Source organism: Leptopilina heterotoma, unplaced genomic scaffold (genome assembly GCF_015476425.1).
Source record: "Leptopilina heterotoma isolate Lh14 unplaced genomic scaffold, ASM1547642v1 Lhet_38, whole genome shotgun sequence".
NCBI lineage: Eukaryota > Metazoa > Arthropoda > Insecta > Hymenoptera > Figitidae > Leptopilina > Leptopilina heterotoma.
Genome location: NW_025111054.1, coordinates 1,272,068 through 1,300,018, shown reverse-complemented (window position 1 = coordinate 1,300,018; position 27,951 = coordinate 1,272,068). Strand labels below are relative to the sequence as shown.

General features: G+C 27.8%; 1 protein-coding gene across 2 annotated transcripts; it reads right to left on the bottom strand.

Moving 5' to 3' along the window:
* On the bottom strand, positions 1-27,817 carry LOC122505913 (DNA polymerase alpha subunit B). Of its 2 annotated transcripts, none has more exons than XM_043617793.1 (7): positions 27,634-27,817; positions 25,374-25,566; positions 23,527-23,587; positions 6,284-6,363; positions 4,305-5,111; positions 3,762-3,971; positions 1-770 (listed from the first exon to the last, which is right to left on the bottom strand). In XM_043617793.1, exons 1-7 carry the CDS (start codon positions 27,710-27,712, stop codon positions 452-454), a joined length of 1,749 nt encoding a protein of 582 aa, XP_043473728.1. In that variant the 5' UTR covers positions 27,713-27,817; the 3' UTR covers positions 1-451. The 2 variants fall into 2 exon arrangements, with proteins under 2 accessions (XP_043473728.1, XP_043473729.1); XM_043617794.1 differs by having other exon boundaries at positions 6,284-6,360; positions 27,634-27,816.
* Between the last annotated feature and the right edge of the window lie 134 nt (positions 27,818-27,951).

Sequence of the window (27,951 nt, the reverse complement as noted above, 5' to 3'; positions counted from 1 at the left end):
TTGAAATATACAGATTAAAATTTATTTAGGTACTCTCCATTATTCATGAAGTATTTTACATTTTCTTAGTTTTAACCTAAAGTTGTATTACCAACTGATTAAATAATTTGTTGTTGTTGTTAACAATACAAATGTTACATCTTTTCATTTATAAATGTATGTTGAAATTAATTATTTCAATGCAGGAAATTTATTAAGGAATGAATTATTCAAATTACTTACATACAAGAGACTCAATTAAATAATATGTTCTTTACTCACGTCATGTCTTTTTTTGAATTAGAAATTTTTATGTCACAAACTTAAAACTGAAAGTCGTCGCTATGTTCTCAAAGAATAAAATTCGTTTTAGTAGGGCATAACCCGATCTGTGAAAATTATTTAATTTTTTTTTAATTATTATTTAATAATGATTATGTTTCAAATAAGTATTAAATACTCGAGTATAATTTTATACTTTTAAAATTTCACAAGCAATTTGACTTTGATCCCACTTTTGGTTTTCTGAAGAACTAATGTGCATCCTAGCAAAAGAATGCTTGCACAATCGCTGTGGATTTAAAACTACGCAATCATTTATATTTTTACAAAAGTTCCCCATATCAGATGGTAAAATTAGAATATGAGGTTGTTTCTTCATAAAGGCGTAATTCTTCCAAAGATTAGTGTCAACGTTTACTTCTTCAGCCGGTGGATACAATGGGTAGAAACAAGCTTGTGATAAAATATGATTGGCTACACGGTGCAATTTACTTAGTTTAATTGAATTCCTGTAACAAAATAAGAGTTAACTATTTATTATCTTTATAAAATATCGGTAATATAATTACATTTAAAATTATATCTTAAATCTAAAATAAATTCAAGAGAAGTAACAAAGTTGATAAGAAATCAATCTCGGATATGAAGCCAAGCACAATTATTTCAATATATGTTATGTCACAGTTATCGTAATTTCAAAAATATATGTAAAACTTTAGCCGAACAACATCAGCGATTTATGTACTACCACTGGAAATTAAATTACAAAACTCTTAAAGTCGAATTAAATGTGAGTCCCGGTGAAGTTGCGAATTACTTTGAATTTATTAAAAACTATAACATTAGCGAATCTACGATCATCGAATTAAAAACATCGCAAATCTTAACCCTCCGTCACACACCTAGGGAGGGATTCCCTCTACAGTTTCAGTATTTTTTAAATAACTTTTGTTTTCCTCATTGCAAAATATAATCAGTTTCTATACCTTTCGAAAATTTACTCCTCAACACATTTCTAAGAAAACATTTAGTTTAAACATAATTAATATTTAATTATGAAGCTTCAAAGCCAGAAAAAACTCGAAAAAGTGAGGTTATGTTAAATAAAAAAATCAAGTTTTAAAAACATTTTTTGTTCCACTGTTGGTTGATGACAAAATTATATTATAAATATAATTAAAATAAATTGTTTAATGATTTTTTTGCTTATTTGTTAATGTTACATTATTTTTACATGTCAAGTGGAATTCCTTCGAAGATGTGCATTCGTATAATTAATTTTTATTTTTGAGACCGAAAATTAATTTTATTAATTTTATAATTTAGAATAATTTACTACATATTTGTAAGTTTGTGTTAAAACTAAATTTTTGTTGATTCCTTTGTTTATGTTGTAATGTTGCTTATTTTACAATGTGGTGAGGGATTCCCTCTAAACGTGTGTAAAGTCGTCATTTTTTCCCATGTGTGTGACGGAGGGTTAATCACAGACTCTTATGCGAATTGTAAAGATTTTTTATGCCGATAGGATTCGCTCGCCGGATGGAGTCTGGGTACTAATTTTAGTTAAATTCTATTAACTTATCAAAACAGTATTTATCTTAAGGACCGTTTTAAACTATGATTTAGAGTGAAGGTGTAGTCGTAGTAGTATTAATTAAACCTTCGTAAGAAAATATATTTTAATAACAAATAAAATAAATTTAGAATATTTTAAGTCAGACTAATACCTAAAAGACTGACAAGCTTCACTTCAATCAGTCAAGCTGTTTTCCCGTAATGCGCGAACAAGATTTTGCAGACAAACATAGAACCTACTTTTTTTAATACAATTCCTGGATTCTATATATTGTTTAAAACGATAATTCGGTAAGATGTTCACATATATGGGCATATCTCTAGAACTTTTAAACTTTATGTTTCCGTTTATTATTATATTTTAAAAATTATAAAAATAATTTTGCAGTACCATAATCTGATAAATTATTGGCATTCAGGGCACGAGCGAAGCGGGCGTAAAAGAACTTTTGCGCCCGCTTCCCCGACCCGAAATGACCTAAAGTTTATTATTTATAGGTTTCTGGGGTCATCTGATTACAAATCTGAAGTTAGTTAAAAAAATTTTAAATGGCGAATCCAAAATGGCGGACGAAATTTTAGAAAAATTATCAGATTTTAATATCTCTTGACATTTAAGAGTTTCCTGTTTTGCTGATTACGAATTTGAAATAATTTAAAAAAAATTTTAAATAGAAAATCCAATATGGTGAATACATTTCTAAAAAATCAAATCTTTTTCATGATTTTTTTTACTTCTCGTTATTATATAATGATTTGAATGTAATTCAAGAATTGTTAAAAAAATTTCACTAGACTTTTATAGATAATAGGACTTAAAATTTTGGAAATTTTAACAGTATTAAAGAATTTTAAAGATAACAAGAATTAATCAATTTTAAATTTCATTTTATTTTTATAAGCTTAATTTAATTTTAAATTATTTATTTAAATTATTTAAATTTAAATTTTATTCTGTTTTTAGAATTGTAAACTTCTTTTTTTCTAAGTTTCCATGGTAATATTATTTTTAATGTGTCAAAATGTTTTGATTGCCGAATGTATTAGATATTATGTATTTTATTTAAATAATATTAAATATGGATAAAGAAAGGGAAGTAAAACTTTCAATTAAATGTTATTCATTTTTTGTTCATACTGTTTGTACTTTTAATTTAAAATAAAACTAGAAATTTTTTTAGAATATTAAAATAATTATATCTCGTGGTTATTTATTTATTTACTTCTATTGCTTTTTAATCATAATTAATCCCAAAATATTTTAAAACCCGTATTTAAAATATCAATAATTTTTATGAAATTTTGAAACCACTTTTAAAATTTTTAAAAAACCAAATTCAGATTCATGATAATTAGCGACCCAAAAATCCCTTCATACCCACTTCTGTGCAAATTGAATTATTTTTTAAATTTTCATCTGCCATATTGGATCCGCCATTTGGAATTTTCGAAATCCGACTACAGAATCATAATCAGCGACCCCAAAAACCCCTGAATATCCAATGCTGTGGAAATCCATTAATTTTTTTAAAATTTCGTCCGCCATATTGGATCGGCCATTTTGAATTTTGAAAAATTAACATCATATTCGTAATCAGCTACCCAAAAACCCCAAGATACCGATTGATGTGAAAATTCAACTTTATGAAAAATCTATACATTTAGAAACATTTTCTTGAGGTTAAACTCATACACAGGGGGGTTAACGACGTGTAGAAATGAGTATCGCAAGGTTTTTTCTACTATTTGATCAATGCAGAAAACACAAAAAAATTAATTTCAAGAATGTGCCTTGAAAAGAAAAATTAAGTTTTCCAATACCTAAAAGTTTAAAAGTTCTAGAGATATGCCCATATTTTGGACAGTCCAAAATGTATCTCAGAATTGTAGTTGACAAATTTCTGAATTGAATTTATACTTACGAACTCAACTCCTCATTGCCAAGATGTTTAAGAATATCAACAGCAGTAATTCCTATCGTTAACCCATCGATGTCCAAAACACACGGATCTGGCATAGAGTGTAAATTCGAATTTTGCAATGATCTAGGTAAGTAATAACTCGGTGTAGGATAAATTGCTTCATGATGAGCATCTCGAGACGAAGGAATAATTACTACTTGGGTGCATTTCCTAAAAGATAATGTCAAATTAATAAAAATATAAAATTTTTTTATGTATGGAAGGCGTATAATTTCATAACATAACAATCATTTTCACTGGATGTCCGCGGATATTTACAAAATTACTACTTATAATAAATAAAAATAAAAAGTTTAAAATTGGAACATTTGTGTACAAAAAAATACGTATCATTTTCTTCCACATAAAATAAAAATAGTATTTTATACAATAAAGGTGCGCATTTAGAGTAAAGCGCTCTTTTGAATAATTCCAATACGCATATGCGTACCAAATTTCATTCATTAATTAAACGTTTTAATTTATAACAAATTTTATTCTTACTCGCTTAAACTTTCCATGACGGTACTGATCATCTTTTCGAATAAATCTTGATGGGTTCCAAACTGAGAAACATTATCAATCTGCGGATGTGTATATTCAACAAATGGTCCAATTAGAATAAGAACATGTGGCTCTTCCTCTTTTATCCGCTCCAAGAGATTCATAAGAGGTTCATAATTCAAATTATCAATAGATGTGAACGGTCCAGCAGCAACCGTTATTATAATGTCATTCTCTAGCTTAGGGGCATCTGCAGGTTCAGCATAACCACCAGAAAAAACACTCTTTACTTCAAGTAAGTGTCCTGACATGTTGACGCCTTCTACTGCTATTATTTGCCCCGGAAAAACAGAGAATTCCGAAACTTGGCTTAGATTAATAGGCACAATGCTTGACTTGATTCTCATTTCTCCAATTTCATCACGATAAAAGCATATGCCTTCCAATTCTGTGGATACTTTATTTAATTTTCCGTACATGTCGCAACGAATCCTTCCCCAAGTAACAAAATTTGTTTGCGAAACTATTTTTACATCTGGCGTATACAGCAGTTTATTTTCTTTAATTTTTCCCCATCTTTTACATATTTCCTTTCCTAATTTCATGTAACTAACAGCCCGTTGGATAGCACCATCGGAAATCACGTCGAACATGTACATAGCATCGGTTGGCATATTGGCTTGAAAGTCAGCTAATTTTATGGGTACTTTAAATTGTTTTTTTATCTTCCATAATGTACGCTTTTCCCCAAAAATTACCGTAACTTTCCCAGGTCCAGTCCTTGAATTGTATCGACTTGGTGTGCTTCTATGTAAAATACAAATTGAAATGATTCATGTAAGTAATGAAATATTAAAAAATATTAAAAACATTAAATGGAACACGAAGTAGTCTTTCATGGTTCATGGTTTTAAGGATATTTCAGACATCGCGAATCAAGTGCATAAAGGTGAAATGTGGTCTATTAAACCTGATCTTAAGTGTCAACAGCGTCCTGACTTTGTTTCGGTTTAAGTAAACCAAAAACTGTAGCCTATGCTACTTTCATTGATTTTAAAGGAGATTTTCCATCTGTAAATCCTGGTCTTTTAAGGATAAAATTACATAAGTTGGGATTAAGCTCGAAACTAATTAGAATCATTCAAAGTTTTTATGCATCTGCTTACACAAGTATTAAGACGGTTGAAGGGTGTACAGAGTATGTTAGAGTTTCGATTGATGTCTTGTAGGGTGAAGTATTAAGTCCCTACCTATTTAATCTCTTTATTTGCGATCTGTCGGAATAACTTTTAAATAATAAGTGTAGAGGTTTTATGGTTTCTAGCAAATGTGAAATAATGGATTTGGGTTATGCAGATGATTTTGTTTTTCTCACGGATTCTCCACTTGAAGTTAACAGAAAGCAAGAGGTTTCGGACCGTTATTGTTGTGAAAACTGTCTAATTGTTAACACAGAAAAAACTAAGGTAGTCATATTTACTAGGTCCGGAAACGCATCTGCAAGCAAATTTAAATCATTAAAACTGGAAACAAAAAATATAAAGGTTATAAAGCAGTACACCTATCTGGGAATTTCTTTCTCAGGTTCGGATTCATTTCTTCCGGCGGCAAATGGAGCAGTTGATGCAGCAAATTTGGTGGTTGGGAGAATTATGAATATAATTTATGCTACCGGGGCTGATTCTTGGGCTACTTATCAAAAACTCTTTCAAAGTCTTTCGCGGAATTCTTTCGAATGCGCTGAACTGAATAGAAAAAATTTCTAAAATGGATTTTTCAAGGTACCCCAGACAGTGCTTCGAGGGACTCACGAGATTAGCGATCAGTAACCCAAATTACCGAAGGAATTGGCTAACTCGATTCACGAATTCTTTGGATATGTGCGAATTAACTGCCGACTGGTGGACCTCACCAGTAGCTTTTTACAAAATCCATTTAATTCTAGAAAAAATTGTATTCAAAGTGTGTAATGTACTTACGGAGAAAAAGTTTCTATAGCGAAAACCTTGTTGTCAGGTCCAGAACTTCCAAAAATCGGACTTCTTTGCCTCTTCGACTGCTTAAAAAATTACATTGTATATAGTAAAGGTAAATAAACGTTTATTGCGTTAATTTAGAAAATAATGATTACACTTTTCATGAAACACTTCTAACAGTATAAATGCAGATGAAGTGTTCCAAAATGAGCTGCCATAAACGAGTGTGTATCTAGTCACGGATTTAAATAAAACGTGCACCAAATTCATACTCGCCTATGAAAATGTCTCCTAAAAAACAATAATCGAAAACAGATATTCTTAGATATTTAAAAATCTAAGATGAATATTTAGAATTAAAGTAAGTTTTAATTTTGTAAGTTTCGTTTACATTTTTTAAAATGGGGTAAGTATTTGAATTTTTTGCATTTTAAAAAAAATTGTTAATTTCAAGTCAATCTGATCAAAATTGACAGAGTTATGAGTATTTTAGCGTGCATTGGTTCAGACTTTAGAATGCATGGTTCTTATTAAATAATCGCATAACTCAAAATCTACTGGACCAATCGTTCTGAAATTTAGTACAGTACTTCTTCACATAATTTCTCAGCTATCCCTGAGAGCTTTTTTTATTTAAAAAAAATTACTAATTTTACAATAACAATATATAGCTGATATTTTACATAGAGAAAATAGGTTTTTTGCTTCCAAGTGCTACAAAAATTGAAAAATAAAAATCCTCCAGGGTAACCTCAAGAAACACCTCCTCTAACAAATGCATTTTGATTTTGTTGTTTCACATGATTCTGTTGCGAGTTACAGCGTACAGTGCAAAAGAACTTTTTGGAGGCGCCTTCTAAATATTCTTACATGAAAATTTGAAAAAATATTGTTCAAATGTTGCAGTACTATATGGAAATTGATAAAATAAATTAACTCTCTCTCTACATTTGCATTTACAGTTGCATTTATTTCACCAAATTTTAGGGGAGGGGGGTAACCCTCTCTAAAATTTTTAAGAATTTAATTTTTAAACATTAAAGTATAACGATTGTTTTCTGTATTCACTCGGCGTTTCCACCCTGGTGTCAACAGTAGTGTTCAACGTGATTTTTTAGTAGTTAGAGTTTTTTCCGATAATCCAAACCTTTGAAAACGAATATGAAATCCGTTTTGCAGTCTTATTTCCGATGTTTTTAAAAAAATTGACATTCCAATACTAGAACTTGCAGTAAATGATTTATTCAGGCTAGGGGAAAAAACGGAAAATCGCATATATCCAATTTTAATTAAATTTACAGGTGCTATATGGTTAAAGATTATGTTTAGAAATATAGAAAATTTCAAAGATTTTAAACCTAGTATTTGAAAAATGATTATTCTAAAGCAGGGAAACAAGAAAGAAAGATTTATGAGGGAAAAGGTTCAACTTCTTAAAAACCGTAAAATTGATGCTGCAATAAGATATAATAAAATTTTCACCAATTGAAAGCCAATTCAAACAGAAGAAATTGAAATGTTTATTAAAATATTCAATTCAATCTAGATTTGTACATTTTTGTCGAAGAAAAACTTAGAATTTTATATAACACAGAAATAAAATTAGACTTAAAGAAAATGTTAGCTCGTTCTTTAAATGTTAATAACTTAATAAATAAGCATTCATTTATCCTAAATATATTGGGTACCTTTCAGTTATTCCTTCCATTTTTATATATTTAAAAAAAGGAATGAATTCATATGTTGATTTTTCTGAAGTGTGCTTAATGAGTGTGGATCTAGTCACAACTTGATTGACTGTGCACTAGACCATCACTCACTTGGCACAAGCAGAAAGCTTCTGGGTTATCGTGTTGATGTTCTTTTTAGTTGAAATTTCTTCAGCATGATGTTTATTATTGTTCCTATTTTAATATTGTCAATTCGTTTAAACACTGTTTCTAAATTATATACTCTCTAAATCTGAATATGTGAAATTTCACTTATTGTACGTTATAAGTCGTCCTCTCGATCAATAAGTGCATATACACTTATAAATAAGTGAATTTTTCACTTATTCTGAGTGAAATTTCACTTATTATAAGTGTATATACACTTATTGATCGAGAAGACGACTTATAACGTACAAATATGTGAATTTTCACATATTCAGATTTAGAGAGTATCATTAAAACATAGTGAAAAGTTATGGAAATTAATTAAAAAAAGTTGTTTAAATTTTAAATTAGATAATACTCTCGAAAGTAAAAAATGATTATTTTTAACCAAATTTACACTACGGGCACTAATTATAAGTACAATGAAAGAGAACATTTTTTTAAAATACCTTTATTTCATCTGAAAAGGCGTTTAAAAAATTTAATACTGTATCTTACGTAAAAATAACTTACAGAGTGGTCACAAGTTGCAGTTTAACAATTTCCCTGACAATTTACTGACATTAAATTTACTTTCCCTGGCAAAATTCTTTTTACAGGAAAATATGAATGTTTATGGAAAATGGGTAAAATTTATGAATTTTAATAATATCTCAAAATTACAATATTATAACCCTTCCTGAATTCAATTATTTTTTACAATTTTCAACTAAACTTCATCTCTGAATCAATTAATTTAAATAATTTCCCAAAAGTTCTTCTAGAATTCAATTATTTAAATACAAAAACTCAATTTTTTATAATAATTGTAATTATATAAATATATAAATTTTTCAATTTTGAAAAAATTCCAAAAAATTAAAATTTGATAAAATCTTTTAAAAACAATTGAATTTTTGAAAAATATAAATAAAAATGATCAAATTTTTCAAGAATTTAAATTATAAATAGGACCATGATTTCTCAAAAATTTTAATAAGTCCAAAAAAGTAAATTTTCATAAATTTTTATTTACATCGTTCGAAGATAATTGAATCTTAAAAAGTTATTATAAAACAATTCTAATAATTAGTTTTTTAAAATATTTTAATGTAATTTTTCGAAAATAATTGAATTTCTTAAAAAGAAATTTGTATAATTAAAAAACTAATTAATTTTTTTTTAATTATAATTAAAAATTTAGAACTTGATTGTTTTCTCCAAAATGTTAAAAAGAATTCCAAAATGTTATTATTTTTGTATGTATTTGAATTTTCGGAAATATGTAATTGAAAATACTCAAAATATTGCATTTTAAAAAATTAGAAGCTAATTTTCATTAATTTTCATTTTTTAATTTACTTTTAAAGATTTTTCATTAAAATTTTTGATATTTCAATTATTTTCAAAATTTGCAATTCAAATTCTTCAAAAATTGATTTTTAAAAATTGTAAATAAATACTTGAAATAAATTAATTATTTTGAATTAAATTTTACAAAATTTCAACTACTCAAAAAGGTTTTTATTATAGAAATATTTGATAAATTTAATTATGTTAAAAAATGATTCACAAACAATTTTTAAAAGATTTGTTTATAGTTATTTTTCGCATTATAAAAATCAAAATAAGTTGCACTTTTTTAAGTATTAAAAATTGTTGTATTTTGTTGCAATGTTTGGAAGAAAAGTCGAAAAAGTCGCAATATTTGAAAATAAGTCAAAAAAATTCTCAATCTTCTTAATTTTCCTGACAAAAATTTGTTTCCCTGTCATTTCCCTGACTTTACTGACAAAAATTTTGTTTCACTGACATTTCCTTGACTTTACTGACATGTGGCCACCCTGCGTGAATTCTTAAGAAAAATAATTAATTAGTAAATTAATCAATAATTGAATTTTTTTAAGTTTGAATCTGAAATTATTCAAAAATTCATATTTGAAAATAAATAATTTTGTAATTTGCATAATAATAATAAATTGAATATCACTTTCCGCGTGCTTAATATTTGCTAATGTAATTAATAATTTTTTAAAATAAAAATTTAAGTATTTTTATACTTTTGATTCCTTTAAATTTTCAAGGAATTTAATCTAAAAACCTTTTAAAATTTAATTAATTTCTAAAATACCTGTTATAACGCTTTAAATATTGAATAATTTTTAAAAATTTTAACTGCGCAATTTTTTTTAAATCAATTGCTATCAAAATTCAACGACGACAATTGAATTATTTTATATAGAATAATTTTTGCAAATCCATAAAATAATGTATTTTCAAAAATACAATTATATTTATGGATAAATTTTTAAAAATGAAAAAATAAAATTCTTTAAAATATAAAATTTTACAAAATTACAATTTGAGATTGATTCAATTTTTTAAAATTATTTTTGGGAATTCAAGTACATCTTGAAAAAATTTTAATTACTATTTTTCAAAAACCTAATTTCCAAATTAAATCTTTTCTAAAATAAATATTTGCATACTTAATGTTCTTTATTTGCTTCAAATTTCAAAATACTTTCAATGTAAAACTATTGGAAAAATTTTTTATGAAAATTTAAACTGCAAGTTTTACAAAATTCGATTATTTTTTTTAGAATTTTTGAATAATATTATTCAAAACTTTTAATTTTTAAGGAAGCTAACAAATTAATAATTTTTTCTATTTAAATATTATGATACTTTTACAGTAATTAGAATTTCAAAGATTGATATTTAAAAACTTCTTTTTTAAATCAATTCTTATCAGAATTCAATTATTTAAATACAAAAATAAATAATTCATAGAAAAATAAATTATTTTAAAAAATTGCAACTGTACCTCTTTATTGAGTTTTTTAAATTGGGGTTAAAGTTTCTTACTTCATTTTATTATTTACAAATTAACTGTCAAACTTTTGACATAACAATTCGAACTACAAAACAAAAAATTTGAATAAAATAACAATAACTTCAGGTGAGGACAAATTATGTCGATTATTATAATATAATAATTTAATTTAATACATAATCAAAAATGTAACATAAATTAGAGTTTAGATTAACTAAAGCTTAAATGTGGAATATTATAAAAATGATTAAATATTGACAATGCTGGTGCATTGTTTCAGTTATATAAAATTTATTTACTTCTTTTTTATTTCAATTTACTAAGTGAATAATTGAACACAAAAGAATATATTTTAATTATTATTTTTTCAAAGTTATCACTTGGTCACTATTTAATATAGGTATGTGATTAACAATTAATATAAAAAAAAAATAAAAAAAACTTCAAAAATTAAAAGCTGTTTAAATGACAAAATAATATTTTAAAATCATAAAAATTAAAGAAAACTATTGTAATTCTTATTTTCTTATAATAAGTAAAAACATTTTGAAGTAAAAACAATTGCAGTATCTGACAATATTATTAAACAATGTCGATAATTACTACAAGACTAAAAAAAATTATTTAAAAAAATACTGAAACCTGGAAAGAGGATTAAAGAAACCATCACAAATTAAAACTGGTATAGATCGCTGGTGATCTATTTTGTAGTTAACGCAACAAGTGCATTGTTTGGCACGGGGGTAATTTAAATGCATCTTAAACAATGATAAGTTCAAAATTCCAAAAAATCTTAGGTCAGTTATCTTTTACAAAAAGAGTACTTATCCTTTACAATGAACTTGAAACATTAAAATGAAATATATGATAACGAAAAGGTGAGTGTATTAAAGCGTCTTTAAAAAATATTAAAGAGCAGCAACAAGTTGCTTTGAGAGGATTCGATTTATTTTTAAAATTAATCATGACACACCATAACTTCACAGTCGAATTGCGGCAAAAATTATAATAAATTCAACAGTAAACAAGAAACATTTTTCCTGAAGAGAGAAACAATTTTTCTTTTTTTATTAAGAAAATCCAATGAGAATATACATAACATGATAGCGCGCGCGCATTATTGACGCTACTTGAAACTGAAATCGACGCCGTTGATAAATGCAATCGAAATCAACTCAACAGAGAATTGTAAAAAAAACACGTGACATCCGGGCTACACATATTCACAGGATTTTACCGTTCGTTAAAAAAAACACAATTTCAATACGTTAATTGCAGAATAACAAACACAACATTAAGAAGATTCATTAGTAGTACTATTAAATGAGAAACACACTGAAAAATGCTTTGTTCACGACGTGAAAGAATAAAATAGGCACGGAGCGTGTCCTTGAAAACTGAAATTATGCCCTTTGAAAGAAATCTGACTGGGTTTCTAGAGAGGGAGCAAATCCCCACTGCACATTTGTGGTTGGTCGGGTTTCATCAAGTCGATCTTTCTTTCTGTTATGTGCCCTTTCTCTCATGTCTTCTCCCCTCCAGAATATCAAAGTTTCTCCACGATCTTTCGGGACTTCGTAGGAGAGTACAGGACCGTACAAGTCTATGCACTCCTTTTCAAAGAAATATGTAACACAATTATCTTCACGAAGCTGTTTTATATTTGTTACACTCGAAATAAAATGTACATTTATCAAAAATATAAACTTGTCTACAAACTTATAAAAAGAAAGTTTCGTTACATATTTAAGGAGCAATTTTTCAAAAGTTGATAAATCCATTTTTCAAAAAAAAACTTGAGATAAACACATATTTAAAATATTAAAATCCTTAGAAATCGATTTATCACTGTTCAATTTAAGAAAAAAAATTATTACCAAAGAATTTTCAGTTTAAAAAATATTTTGACCTAACTTTGAAGATTTTTAATTTTTTTATTAGAACAAATTAAAATTTTCCAAACACCTCCAAAATTTCATTTTTTAGGGTAAAAAACCCGTTCTTTGTATTTATGCAAAATTGACAAGACCGCAGTTGAAAATATTTGCGATTTTTCGATTTTCTTCCATTTTTTCAACCGTAACGAGGTTTTTAGAATAGAAAAATTTTTAATTTTCTATTTAAATAATTCTATTTACGAATTTAAAAATTTTTTTCAATACAATTTTTTCAAAAGTATACTTAATTTTGCGTAAAATGGTTATTTTTTGAAAAAATTTTTAATTCAAATTGACGGAGTTACGTGAATTTAAAGATTTAAAATTTTTTTCGCTAAATTTGCAAATACTTTAAATTTGATGTGGAATTTACATCAGGGCGCTTTAAATTTGGTTTTCATCAAATTTAATTGATTAACTAGAAAGGCAAACATGTCAAACTGTTTTTTTTATAGATTTAAATAACGACAGAAATATTAAAAGTCCATATTTAAGGGAGAGGTCTGAAAAAAATTGTGTTAAAAAGGGTTATTTTTCCCCTTTCAATGAAAAAAACCATTATGAAAATCGGTTGAAAATTAAAGAAGTTATGAGTAATTCTTTACATCAATTCACAAAAAACAGTTTTTTGACGCTAAAATTAAATTTTTGGGGTGTTTAAGTGATTTATTACATACTATACTATAAACTGTAAGTGTTTTGTAGCGACCCCGAAAACCCCCGAGTGACAAGTTTCAAGCGAATCAGAAAAATTTTGCAAAAAATGTCCGCTATATTGGATCCGCCATTTTGAATTTTGAAAAACTGACTTCAGATTTGTAATCAGCGACCCCAAAAAAATTAAAATATGATGTGACTTATCATTTTTGTATCATATTTTAAAAGTAATTGATAAATATATCCCAGGCGCGAAGTGACGCCGAGTTCAGGCTTTATAAAGATTGGCCGAGCATTGGTCAACATTGATTGAGCATGAGTGAATCAGCGAGAGCAGGACTGATCGAAGCTTTAATGTAACACCGATTCCAGACTGCAGCGCGAGCCTTGATTCAGCATTGGACATCAATGCTCAATCAATGCTGCGGACGCCTAATGCAGGACTGAAACAAGACTGCTTCCACTGTTCCCAAATTTACTCGTTTCTCACGTTTATTCAATATAATGTGAATATATGAATTATTAATAATAATAATAAATATTATTGTTATTATTTTAATTCATGTGCGTATATATACATATATATATTTAATGACAATAAGTTATTATTTGTAATAATTATATTATTTTCATATAAATAAGAATATATTACTAACAATAAATATCATTTGAATAGTAATTTTAAAAAAATAATTTTAGTAAAAAAAGACAATTTTTCTGTTAATTGTTACATTTTTTTCTTGATTTTTAACAGACTTTTAACATTATTTATAAACATGTTCACATTTTTTATTCACAACACAACACACAATTTTATTATTTTATATAAACGCTTATAACAAAGAATGAAAAATATTCGCTTGCATGTGGGATCGAAACTCACGCACCCCGCCCCTAACGCATACCGGAAGTTCTCAACGCACGCATTTAAACCGCTCGGCCACAGAAGGCTGGAAGGCTTCTCGCCTAATCTACTATATCAATGCCAGTGCCGTCACTCAATATTGGTTCAGCATGGGACACCAATGTTCGTCCCATGCTCGATTCAAGACTCGGTCAATCTTGATACAATATTCAGTTTCTTTATTACCGTGTGCACTGTACAATATTATCTATAAATATTTATAAATTATTTAATATTAAAATATTTTTTCTGATAATTTTATAAGTTAAATTATATATTATTTTTTTTCTCGCACAGTGTCAAATTATTATTTTCAAATTCAAGAGTTTCGTTTATCTGAAAAATTTTCAGTGAAAAAAATGTTCATTAGGTAGTGATAAATATTTATGCTTAGTAATTTTACACTAGGATTAACTGTTTACTGAATATTATCAAAAATATATTTTTCGTCAAACGCGCGCGACTAAACACAAATACCACCATCCCATCTACTCAATGCTTTCCCCTCATGACGTCACAGGCGGGGAGTGTATTGAGTAGATGGGATGGTGGGAGCACGACAATCGCAACGTCGCGCTGTAAAGTCTCAAGGTTATTTGTGTTTAGTCGCGCGCGTTTGACGAAAAATATATTTTTGATAATATTCAGTAAACAGTTAAACCTAGTGTAAAACTACTAGGCATAAATATTTATTACTACCTAATGAACATTTTTTTCACTGAAAATTTTTCAGATAAACGAAACTCTTGAACTTTGAAATAATAATTTGACACTGTGCAAGAAAAAAAAATAATATATAATAATTTAACTTTATTGATATGAATCTTATATAATTAATATAAATATTATACACTAAATAAATATTAATATTTATTTACCAATTGATATCTTAATAATAATAATAATAATAATAATACTTATTATATTATTTAATAATAATTAATAATAAGAATAATAATTTTTAAATAGTATAAAAAATTACTAAAAAATATCAGATAATAATATTTTAATATTAAATAATTTATAAATATTTATATCTAATTTATATCTAATATTGGTAAGTGCACACGGTAATAAATAAACTATCAAGATTGATTCAAGATTGAATAAAGACTGGATGTTGAAGCTCCACTCACGAAGATTGACCGAGTCTTGAATCGAGCATGGGACGAACATTGGTGTCCCATGCTGAACCAATATTGAGTGACAATGATATAAAGACTGCTCCAACTCTGGGTTACCCACGCTGGGCGTTCAAGACTCAGTCAAGTTTCAACCCATCGTCAGCACTGGTCTTTCGCGCCTGGGATTTGATTATTTTGGAATTTAGTTTCTTTCAGGTGACACAGTAATGACGCCATTTTGAATTTTGCCACTTTGTAATTGAAAGGGTTTACGAGTTTACGAGTATTTTGCACTTTTGTTTGTTTATTTTAGTTGCTTATAGAATTTTGGGCAGAGCTCTGGGGCTGTTGACATGAAACGTCCCATATATATGTATGGGCAATTCCACGTGAAATTTTTCTATGACATTTTAAAATCGGTTAAACATATTTTTTCTCGTTCTTTATAGAAAAATATTAAATACGTATTTTTTTATTTTTCTATAATTGCCAAAATTTTAGAGTTATGAATTTTCAAAAAATTTGATTTTTAAAAATAGACCTATTTTCAATAGGTTATAAGTTTGAAAGTATTGAGTTTAGAAAAAAGTTGTCAAAGAAAGAAAATTTTGGTTTTTCTTCAACTTTTAAGTAATATAAAAAATTGATTTTTTTATTTTTTAATTAAAAAAAATTATTTTTTATAAACAAATTAATTTTTTTTAAATTTGGGAGAGATTAATTTTCTTTTTTTTATTTATTTATATCTGGTAATATACAGAAAATTTTCCTAAAAGATCTGAGAAGGACCGATTGAGTTATGGAGTTTCAAAATTCGATTGCAAGTTGCTCGTGGGCTATGCTACGCTTCTTCACAGTGTGATTTTTATACAATTCACTTTTCAAAATTGTCTATATCCAAAAATTTTTTAATTTGACCCTTAAATCAGTTAAAAATTATAGGATATAGACGAAGCGTAGTGTAGCCCACGAGAAACTTACAAGCGAATTTTCAAAAAAATTTTAAACTCCTTAAACTGAATCAGCCCATCTCGGGTCTGTTAGGAAAATTTTCTGTATATTATTAGGTATAAATAATAAAAAAACAAATAAAAATTAATCATGCCAAAATTTAAAAAAAAATTAATTTGTTTATAAAAAATATTTTTTTATGAAGGCGGTTCTGTTTCTACATTGTTAGTCAAAGCAATGTTCATTAAGATTTTATTTGAATCGCGTGGTACTAGCGTAACGCTTGGCAACATTGGATTTATAGTTCCTCCCTTCCGTTTCGTCTGCAATTGTTTGTTTTGTAAATGCGGTAAATGTGATACCATGTCGGAGAATTTAGAAGACTTATGAAAAAGGTGTAAAAAATTATTATTGGAAAAGGAAAAAAGCAACCAAAAAAGTTTACGAAAATCATTGTCGAATGCAAAATGTGGGAAAAAACCTTCGGAGTGTTTATGGCATTAAAAATCTTCAAGCTAACCTAACAGACGATTCAAATTGTGAAGTTGTGAATTACGAGCCTGCTGAAGGCAGACGAATAGTGCATTTTAAAACATTGTCAGAACAACTGCATTGCAAAAATTGTAAATCTTTTTTATCATTAACAGACATTGTTAATGAACCGATGTTTTAACCGAGAAATATCATATTGTATCCGGACAAAATATGCATAAACATTTTGATGTTAACACAAAAGTTGTTGTTGGTTAGTATATACAATTGACGGCCTGGAACGGATAACTGCCTGCTACGCATGGCCGAAAGGGACTATATACCAGTCAGGCAGCAGTGAACGCCTGTAGGCCTCTTACTGACATCTGACTGGTATAGTCCCTTTCGACCATGCGTTGCAGGCAGTTATCCGTTCCACGCCCTTAATTATAATATCATTCTTTGCAACAAAGTGAATAAAGTAAAATATAATCATCTATTTCTAGGTAGGGGAGTTTGCTGCGAGTAGGGCACAGTTTTGTTTTGCGGTTATAACTTTTCACTTAATTGACATATTGACATGTTTAACGTCTTGTTTAAAAGCTAGAGAGCTAACCTATACTTCTGTAAAGGCGGCAATTTGAATTTTTGAAAAAATGTTTAAATATAGACAATTTTCTAATAAGATGATTTTTGAACTTTTTTTTCTTTTCTGCAAAAGTTGGACACCCTCACGAAATCCACTCAAAAAGTATAAAAATTAATTAAATTTTTTTGTTGTGGCATCTCAAGCTGCAACGGTTCAATTTCAGATAACAAAGATGACAAACTTTCTGCTTGAGAAGAAGCAATTGAGCTCCCGCGGACAATAACTCGATCTGCGCTCGGACGCACTCTCTAATACCAGTCGGGTGGCAGTGAGTGGCGCAGAGGCGCTCACTGCTCCCCGACTGGTACTAGCGCTTGCGTCCGAGCGCAGATCGAGTTATTGCCCGCGGGAGCTCAATTGCATTAGATGACGTAACTGGAGCATTGATGTTATCACTTCTCACATGAATGCGTTGCTGCTCCTCTTCACCATACTCATTTTCAATTAACGATGCTTGCATATTTTCGCCGTTAGTGACAGCCTAAACAAAATCGGCATTAGTGAAAATGTCCTTATCGAATGGACAGATTCCAGTAGCTTTAAAACCTGCCTTTAATATTTGATGGCGTCAATCCTCGATCCAATTCTCCTTTGGTACAAGACCTGGAATATGGTGAATTTTTAAAACTTTACCAGCATTTTCAGTCATCCATGAATCGCATATTGATTGATAAAATATTTTCACTGGGCCATAAACGAAGACATTAAGTGGTTGCATTCGATGACTACAATGTGGTGGGAATGACAAAATTGTAACGCCATTTTCACAAGCCAAGTCAACAGCTTCAATTGATAAATGGGAAGCATGATTGTCCAAGAGAAGTAATGTTGGTGCTTTTTTCGATGATCAGCTAAATTTGATGAAATGCTTCATAAATTTTAAAAATTCGCTTTGTTGCATTCATTCGGATTCATTAGCAAAACCAACAGCATTTGGAGTAGCATTGTCAATAAAATATGCTTGCATATTATTTCTTGGGAATAAGAAAAATGTGGTATAAAACTACCAAAGCCATTGACAGCAAGTGCCATTGTAAGCATGGAACCCAACTTTGCTGGGTACAGTCGAAAACAAAGTTTCATCCATATTGTAGATGGAGGCGTGATTGAAATGTGTCTTGTTAAACACATTTTGTAAATTGGTGAAAAATATTTCGACATTATCACGACACAATCCTTTAACTCGATTTAGGCTCGTTTGCTCAGGGGCTTGGAGTGAGAGGTTTGTATGGCGCTTCATGAATGCATGGTACCATTGTCAGAATCTTTATAGTTAATATTATTAAATTAAAAAGAAGACTTGATATAGTAAGTGCCCAATTGATTTAGTTGAAATTACCTTTTCTACTACTTATATTCCAAGCACGGTCTGAATTATTAACTTTATGTTTAAAGTCAATCCTAAAGTTATGCCGTCTAGGCGTTGTTATAGATGCCAAATGTTTCGACATACTTTTGAGCATAATCGCTCTACTCATCCAATCTGTGAGTACTGTTCAGAGTGGCATGAGTCAGATCAATGTCGGGTTCGCAACCCCAATCCTAAATGCAATAACTGTAAGGGTGATCATTTTGCTTCTTCAAATCAGTGTCCTAAGTTCAATTATAAATTTCAAGTTGCTAGAGTGAGCTATCTATGACATCTAAATTTTCTTGATGCGGAATTTTGGTTATCTAAAAAGGAAATTTACCCTCCTATCTAGACACAATAATTCTATTTCACATCGTTAGCATACAGATAGCCCTAATAAAATGCAGAAAAGTCTTCCTGAATTGCTGAGATCTTAATTACCACTTAACACTGTTGCTATCAGTCCTCCACTTTCTAAACAAAAGAAAGAAGGATTTAAGGATTTTTCCAATAAATAAACACTAAACGCTCACCCTGAAGCTCCTCCAGCACAAAGTCTGCGCAATGAGCTTCAATATGTGCTCTCAGGTATTCTTAGCCAGCTTCCTGAAAGACCAAATTTAGTAAAAGCCATTTAGCGTAAACGTCTGAAGAATATACCAATGAACCCATGAAGACCTAGACGATATTCCTGATGATTATAAGCGTACATGGTAAACTAGCTCGTGGAAGACGTCGAACAACGCAGCTGAGGTTCGAAAGGAGTAATCAGATACCGAGACTATGCTTAAAGAGTTAGATATCGGCCGAAAGATCAGGAGGCTAGAAAACATGTCTCGATTAAAATTTGAAAAAAGATTAAACAATGTGGTACAAAGCTATGAAGAGAAAAAGGATAACGGCGAAATTGAGGAGTATCTTCGAGTCATCGGACATAATATAAAATTTTGAAAAATTGTTATATTATTTAATTACTTACAATTCTAATAATCTAATCACCAGTATTTTAGATTTGGTCATAATTACTCCAGCTTTTGCCAACATGGCAGAGATTATTGTTAATGATGAACGATATGGATCAGATCACTTTCCTGTTTTATTGGGTCTTTATCTTGCTCTATCTAGTATCAAATATAGTGGTTGTAGATTTAATACCACCGATATCAACTGGGATGAATTTAGGACTAGATTTGACTTCTATATCCCTGATATTGAAAACAAGTTAAATTATTAATTAATACTCTACTCACTAAAGATACATATGACGATTTTATGAAAGCTATCATTTCTACCCTTGAATCTTCTGGTGCTACCCGCTCTACTGTAAAATCCAATCTACCTGGTGGAATCAATCATGTAAGGATGCAATTAGTAGACGAAGAGAAGCACTTAAAAACTACCTCCATAACAAAACAGCAGAAACTTTGGCTGAATATTGTAGAATTAATGAAGATGTCAAGAAAACACTTAGAAAATATTAAACGATTTATTCCGTAATTTTTGAAGTTCAATAGACTGCTCTATGTGAAGGGAAGGTATTTGGAGTGTTATTAGAGCCTTCAATTCTCGTAATCTTGCTAAATCAACCCAAGTTTTTAATGATCTTAATTGACCTGAATTAATAAATCTTCAAAATGAACTTTCTCGACCTGATATCTCTTCTGTTAACATCCCTTATGCTGATGATACCAACATGGAAAATGCAATAAATCAACCCTTTTCTTGAATTGGTTCTCACATATATATCGCATATTGTTCTGCAAGAAATGAAAGCTCTCAACATATTTAAAACCTTAGCCAAAGTTTATTGGGGTTCATCTCCTATCATGATGCTAACTAGTTATAGAGAACTCATCAGATCATATCTAAAATTCTGAAGCCAGTAGAAAGGAATTATCTAGACTTGATCGAGTTCAATTTGCAGCTTTGCGCTGCATGTCCACCACTCCAAGATACTTCCTTTTGTCCGAAAGCACTGCCTCCTCTTTCAAATTTGCCAAAGACCAAAAATGTATCTGTGAAGATCGTAAACCTATCTACGATTAATATCACCTATTTATTGAATGTAAAGCTCTTTCCGATTTCAGAAAAAAGTTTTTTAATTGTGCCGACGATGAGGAAATGATGAGAACTGCTTGTATGAATCCACTAAATGATAGGAAGTCTTATTCAATCAAAACAATGGTTAACTCTCTGCCTACGCTGACTTATCCCCACTCTAGCGCTTTTCAATGTAATTCCCATAGTTCCCACCAGGCTATCGAATTGTCGTTTTTTGTCGTTAACGGTCACTTGCGTAGGCAGAGGGTTAAGCTTATCATAGAGGTACTAAACTGTAATTACTTTTAAAATTTTGATTTGTGAAATATCTATTTTGTGTTATCTCAGTGATGTATCAAACTCCTTTGTGTGGATTTAAGAAATCATTGACAAACAAATAAATAATAATGACAAAAAAAAGAACTAAGGATTCAGTGAAATCACAAAACTTGGAATATCGTTAACAAATTGGCATTAAGGGGGAGTCTGGTCAAGCCAGACTCCCAAACACCAAAGTGGTTATTAACTAAATTTTTTTTATATAAAAAGGAACATATTGAGAAGAAAATTTAAACAAAAAAAATTGTTTAAATTTCTCATTTACAAATAAGAGCATTACTTTGTATATATCGATTTGTTTTTTTATGTATAGGTGCATATACTAACCTTAATATGCACCTGCTGTTGAAAAAGGTAAATTAATAACACATCTTTTTTAATAATAAATATAAATGTAAAATATTTGTAAAAAATTAAGTGGGGGGTAGAAAGGTTAATTTGGTGAAAAAATGCATATTTTTATAAATGTTTGGCGATTTAGAGAGATAGTTAATTTATTATATCAATTTTTAAGTAATACTGCAACACTGAGAAATAAGAAGGTTAAATATAACCAAGTTTTACTTAAAAACAACCGAGCGATGCTGCTAATATAGCACTTGCAATGTAAATTAATTGCAGCAACTGATCATATACGATCATTTACGCTGTAACTCGCAACAGAATCATTTAAAATAACAAAATCAAAGTGCATTTGTTAAAGATGTTTTTTGAGGTTACCCTAGGAGGATTTTTATTTTGTTTTACTCTTCAAGTTTTCGTATCACTTGGAAGCCAAAAACACGTTTTTCTATCAAAAATAGGCTAATTTGTTATTGTAAAATGAGTAATTTTCAAAAAAAGAAAAAGCTCCCAGGGATACCTGAAGAATTATGTCAAGAAGTACTGTACCAAATTTCAGAACGATTGATCCAGTAGATTTTAAGTTATGATGTACACGGACTTCAAAAACAAGTTTCAGAAAATCGCTTCTACCTTTATGGATCAGATACCCAATACTTGAAGTTTGGCATTATTTTTACACGTTAAAACGCTATGTATTTAAAAAATTTGGCTATGAGCATTTCTTATGTCTCAGGAATCACTCTTTCAAATGATGTATCGAAAAATATTGCAAATTTAAATTTTAATTGGTTTTCGTTGTTATATATTAGACTCCCTGAAGAGGAAATCCGTGGATTTCGAAACGTTGAAGTAAAATTAAAGAAATCTTTGTCTGAATGTCTTCGTTTTTTCTGTCTTATTGTTTAAACTACTCGGACGTTTAAGAATTTATTATAATTGTTCAATCAAATATTTTAATAATAAATAAAACCACTCGGACGTTAAAGAATTTACTACAATTTTTTAAACAAATTTTTTAATATTTTTTTTACTAATTCCTACAAGTTTTTTTTAGACAACTGTTTTAAAATTATAAACAATTTAAAAAATAGGCTGCTTTTTTAAACAAAAGACGATAACTTTCTTAAAAATTATTGTACAATTAATTGTAAAACAGCATTTGAAAGGAGACAAAATGACTTTTAAAATAACTATTATCGCTCCTAAATTTTCTCAACGGATTTTGGTTTCTTATAGTTTTAGTTGTATGATGAAATTTTTTTAAAAATTTTAAAAGACGTAGAACATTAAAAAAAATAAATTGTTTATAAACAATTTATTAATAATTATTAAAAAATAAACTTTTTAAAAATTTTCTAATTCTAAACGAAAGTATATTTTATCCCCTTTGCATTTCCGCTTGGTTCGTTTAAATCGGTTTATTCATTTAAGAGAAATAAAATTTTGTTTAAAAAGTTGAAAAAAAATTCATTTTGGAATAACTTTTATAAAAAAAAAAATTTTTCTGTCTTTTGGTAGACTCATTCCTAAGGCCAAATAGTAATGTTTTTTCAACATTTCTCGATTTAAAAACAATACTTTTTATTTTTTGTGAAAATTTCACGAATTCTGACCCTTTATACCAATGTAAATTATTTTTTTCCTTATTTACAACGTTTTTCACTCGACAATTTTAAAACTTTCGATAAATAAAACTCTCAATAATTTGAACTTTTTTTTTAATCCCCTTGAGATTCAATTTATCGAGAGTCGACCCGTATAAGGATATATAAAATAATTTACTTACTGTTGGTGTTACTGGTACTGGAGGCTTATATCCATAAAGATGTAAAATTTCATCATTATCTCTATTATTAATTTGTAAGGATTTATTGCTAAAAAATATTTTTGTCAAATAATCTCAGATAGCACGTTTTTTCTATAATTATAGTGTTTGTCCGGAGAGAAATATGTTAATTGTTTGAATCTGAAAAAGCCAAGTAAAATAAATTTCGGTAGAATTTTTTAAACTTTGCATGAGTGTTGCTAAAGTATTAATTTTAAAAATGAGACTATTCTATGACTAATTTTACCAGTTGAATAAAAATTCATGAAGTGGCCCCCTCCTATTTTCACAAAGTTGCAAAACTTAAAATAAGTTATTGTATTTTTAAGTACTAATAACTGGTAATATGCTCACGAACTATTTTGTACATTTTTAAATTATTCATAATATTTTTTCTTACTTAAAAGTTTTTGAACCTCTTTATCAAAATTATTATAACTGAGTCTTTGCTCAAATTAAACAAAACTTTATGTAATGATAATTTAAAAAAATTTGTTTTTGTGTGATGTTATATTTTATAAATAGTGAACAATAGTGAATTTTTTAATTAATTAATTTGCTGGTGTGTATTATCAGTTATTTCGACGATTGTCAATTTCTCGTTATAAGTAGTTTAATGATAAGTGTTGATTATGATTAATCTAATATAATATTCATACTATTTTATTATTGTTTTTCATAACTATATATAGGGTAAATGCACTAGTAGTCGGACACTTAAGGATACAATCTTAAATTATGCTTTTTTTCTTGAAATAACAAATATCTACTGTGTTTATAAGCACATTATTAATTAAAGGAGTTCTTCAGGATTAAAAATCATATAAATTTGTTACAAATAGTTGAGTATTTAATAAAATATAAACATTTTAATAAAAAATTACGAATGCTTTAGTAGTCGGACACTTTTTCCTCTTGTTTCTATAGTCGGACATCTGTCAGATATTTTGAATTTATAAAGTAAAAAAGATAATTTTTTAATTGCTATCTGCTGGAAAATGGAATTAAAGCATATTAGAAGTTATTAATATAATATTTAAACCCTATACGTTTTAATATTTATGATTAATTATCAACAAAACTTTGTGCCACTCATCGCGCTACTCGAAAATGGTTGTATCTATAGTCGGACACCATGATTTTTAAAACATTAAATAAAATATTTCTTGTTTAATTATTTTCGAAAATACCACTATTTTCATAAAATATAAACTTCACACATTCGTCTAGTATACTTTTTAAAGTAATTATCACAATGCATTATTACTTATTTGCCAAAAAACACGAAAGTGTCCGACTACTAGTACTGTCCGACTATACCCGCACTTACCCTATATCTCTATAATCTACAATTATTGCTTAAAATTTTATTATCAATTTTTTTTTTTAAATTTCGGATGAAAAATTAACATTTTCCCAAAATTTTTTGATAAAATTATCGCAAATCTTATATATTTTTCCTAAAATTTTATGAGTATTTCTACACATAAATTTGAGCAAAATTAAAAAAAACTTGTTTAATTTTACCTAAAAATTGTTGGGTATTTTTTCCAAAACTTTTGTAAAAGATACTAAAAAGTTTGTATTTTTACCACAAATGCTTGGTGTAAATTACTTCTAAAACATTTTTGGTAAAATTACCCCAAAAATTTTTTACAGTGCGTCTGATAATCTACACTGGATTATAACGTGCTATCTGGTATGTATTTACGTTAATTATTTTGGTTAATTATACATTTACAGTTTGTACAATAGTTTTTAATATTTTAAGTACCTATATATAGTTTTAGCCCCAAAATAAAGGATACACATCAGCTGACGATATTGAATCGTTGACAACTTGTTTTGAAGGAGATTTTTCTCTATTGCGCTCAGTTCTTTCCAATTGTTGAATGCCATTAAGTGTAAGATCAATATTTCCAAATTTTGAAATACTGAATGCTACCCACATTTCCACGATTTGTTCCTCATCCTTACTGAATTCATGACATAATTCTATACCTACAAAGATTATTATTAAATTTATTAAGGATAAATTAAAAAAATTAATCTGTACAAGGCTGATAAAAATCATAATTTAAAAAAAAAATCAAAACAATCCGATTTTTTTTTATTTAAATCGGATTTTTTCGATTTAAATCATTTTTTTTATACCTACTATTTTTAAAATTTTTTTAAAAATATTTTAAGTAGTTCGTTTTTTTAATATTAAAAATTATGAAATCAATAATAATAGGGTGGCTGCAAAATTTCATTTTCCGAATTTTCTGACATTTCCTGACTAATTTCTCAGTTTCCCTGATTAATAAATTTTTAAATTATTTAATATTCTGCATTGATAATTAAAAATCAAATAATGCTTTTTAAGTAACAATTTTATTTATAATCAAAAACATAAGATAATTAAAAATTGTTTGTTAAACAAAATTTTAATGTGTTTAAAACTTTTATTATAAAAAAGTAAATGCAAATTAAAGTTTTTTAATTTGTGGTTGCTTTCGATTAAAATTCCCAGATTTTTGAAGAATTTTTAAAAAATTTCCTGACTTTTCGCAGACTAAAAAAATTCTCTGATTTCCAGTTTTTCCCTAATTTGAGTCAAATAAACAAAACTTTAAAAAAAAAAAATTCAAAACTTTTACAGCCTTTTCGGTTCCTAATGCATTTTGCACTTTGATTTAAATCATGATTTAAATGACAAGATTTAAGTCATGATTTAAATCAAGTTGATTTAAATCATTGCAGCCCTGAATCTGTAAAAGAAATAACAGTTTTTATTTTAATAAATTGTTCATAAAATTATTAATTCCTAAAAAAATCATTTTGTTAGAAAATAATAAAATTTTATTGTCCATAAAATAAGAAACCGCCGAGAACAGCACAAATATACGGAGAGCTGGCTACGAAAATTGACAATGATAAGGTACAAGAAAAGTTTTAAGAATAAAAATTAGGCTACTTTTCATTTAATCTGATTGTAAGATGTAAACGGTTTCAGACATTGTTTTTTATACTCTTATTTAGTTAAGATTTTAGCTCAAAAAAAATTTGTTCTTGTAAGACATGAATATAGAATTTCATAAGTTCTACAATGCTTTTAAATAAAATCAAATTAATATATAGTAATAATTGAAAATTTAGCTAAATCTAAAAATTTCTCTTAATGTACAGTTTCAATGCGATTAAAAATTATAATAATGGTAAAGAGATTTAGTTATTTTTTGATACATTAAAAAAATTTAATTATAAAATAAAATTTATAACCTTTAAATTCTTCAACGAAATTTCCCAAATTCCATTTGTGTAATAAATGTATTACTTTTGTAACCATCGTTTGAATTAATAAATATAAAATTCACTTTTTACAAAATTTGGTGAAGAATTTACTTGATAAATTTGTTACTAAACTATATTTTTAAAAAAATAAAAATTTATAGGTTACAAAAAGTTATAAATTTTAAAAAGTCGAAAAATATTTTAAGAAATCTATTGTAAAATTACTATACAAAAATTGCTGTAGATTTAGTTTTTATTGATAATTTTATGTAAATCTATAATATTATGTTCTTAAAAGCAAAGAATTTTAACTAAATAATTACTAATAATTGATTTATAAGTTAATTTATTATAACTTATTAGTTAATTTATTACTACAAAAAGTAGCAGTTACAACAATTTGTAAATTTACAACTTTTAAAATAAGTAATAAATAAACCTTTTTATTATCTATATTTTAAGTTGTAAATTTGCAAACATTTGTCAAGTTTTTCCACTTTGAGAGTATTAAATTTGCAAGAATGTAAACCAACAGAAATTTCTTTTACATAGATTCATAAATAAAGTTGCTTGGTAGTAATTTCATTTTAGGTTAAGATTATTATTTTTTTTTTGTTTATTATTAAAAATTGATACAACAAACAAGTTATAAGAATTCAAAAAATTATTATTACATATATATTCAAATAAAGAAAAAATTATGGAAATATTAAGTATTTTATATCTTAGATTGTAGCTAAATAAATAAATTTTCTTAAAACTAAAAACAATATAATTTTATTAAAAACTTACATTTTTTGAGAGCTTCATCACTTTCTATATTACATCCCACAATTTCAAATTGTTCTTTTAATGTTCCTTCTGTTATCATTGTTCTTTCTTTATTTTAACAAATATAAAAACAACTTTTTTCCTTCCTCTGTAATTGACTTATTTCATTATAAACTGTCAACAACTGCGCATACATTTACATTACTTCCTTCCCGCCAAAACAAGTAAAGGTGCATAAACACCTCTGTTCGCAGAGAAAAAATTTAAGGCCTTTCTTCAATAGGATCCCAAGCAGGAATGCGCATGTAAAGGAGCGTTCACACGACTTTTGGAAAAACT

What these genes read in the sequence shown, in the direction of transcription:
- LOC122505913 (XM_043617793.1), bottom strand. Translation starts at nt 27,712, where the DNA reads ATGATAACAGAAGGAACATTAAAAGAACAATTTGAAATTGTGGGATGT. An exon ending in CAGTACCAGTAACACCAACA is followed by an intron (nt 6,364 to 23,526) that starts GTAAGTAAATTA and finishes TAATTTTTTAAG; the next exon opens with CAGTCGAAGAGGCAAAGAAG. An exon ending in GTCATGGAAAGTTTAAGCGA is followed by an intron (nt 3,972 to 4,304) that starts GTAAGAATAAAA and finishes ATTATCTTTTAG; the next exon opens with GAAATGCACCCAAGTAGTAA.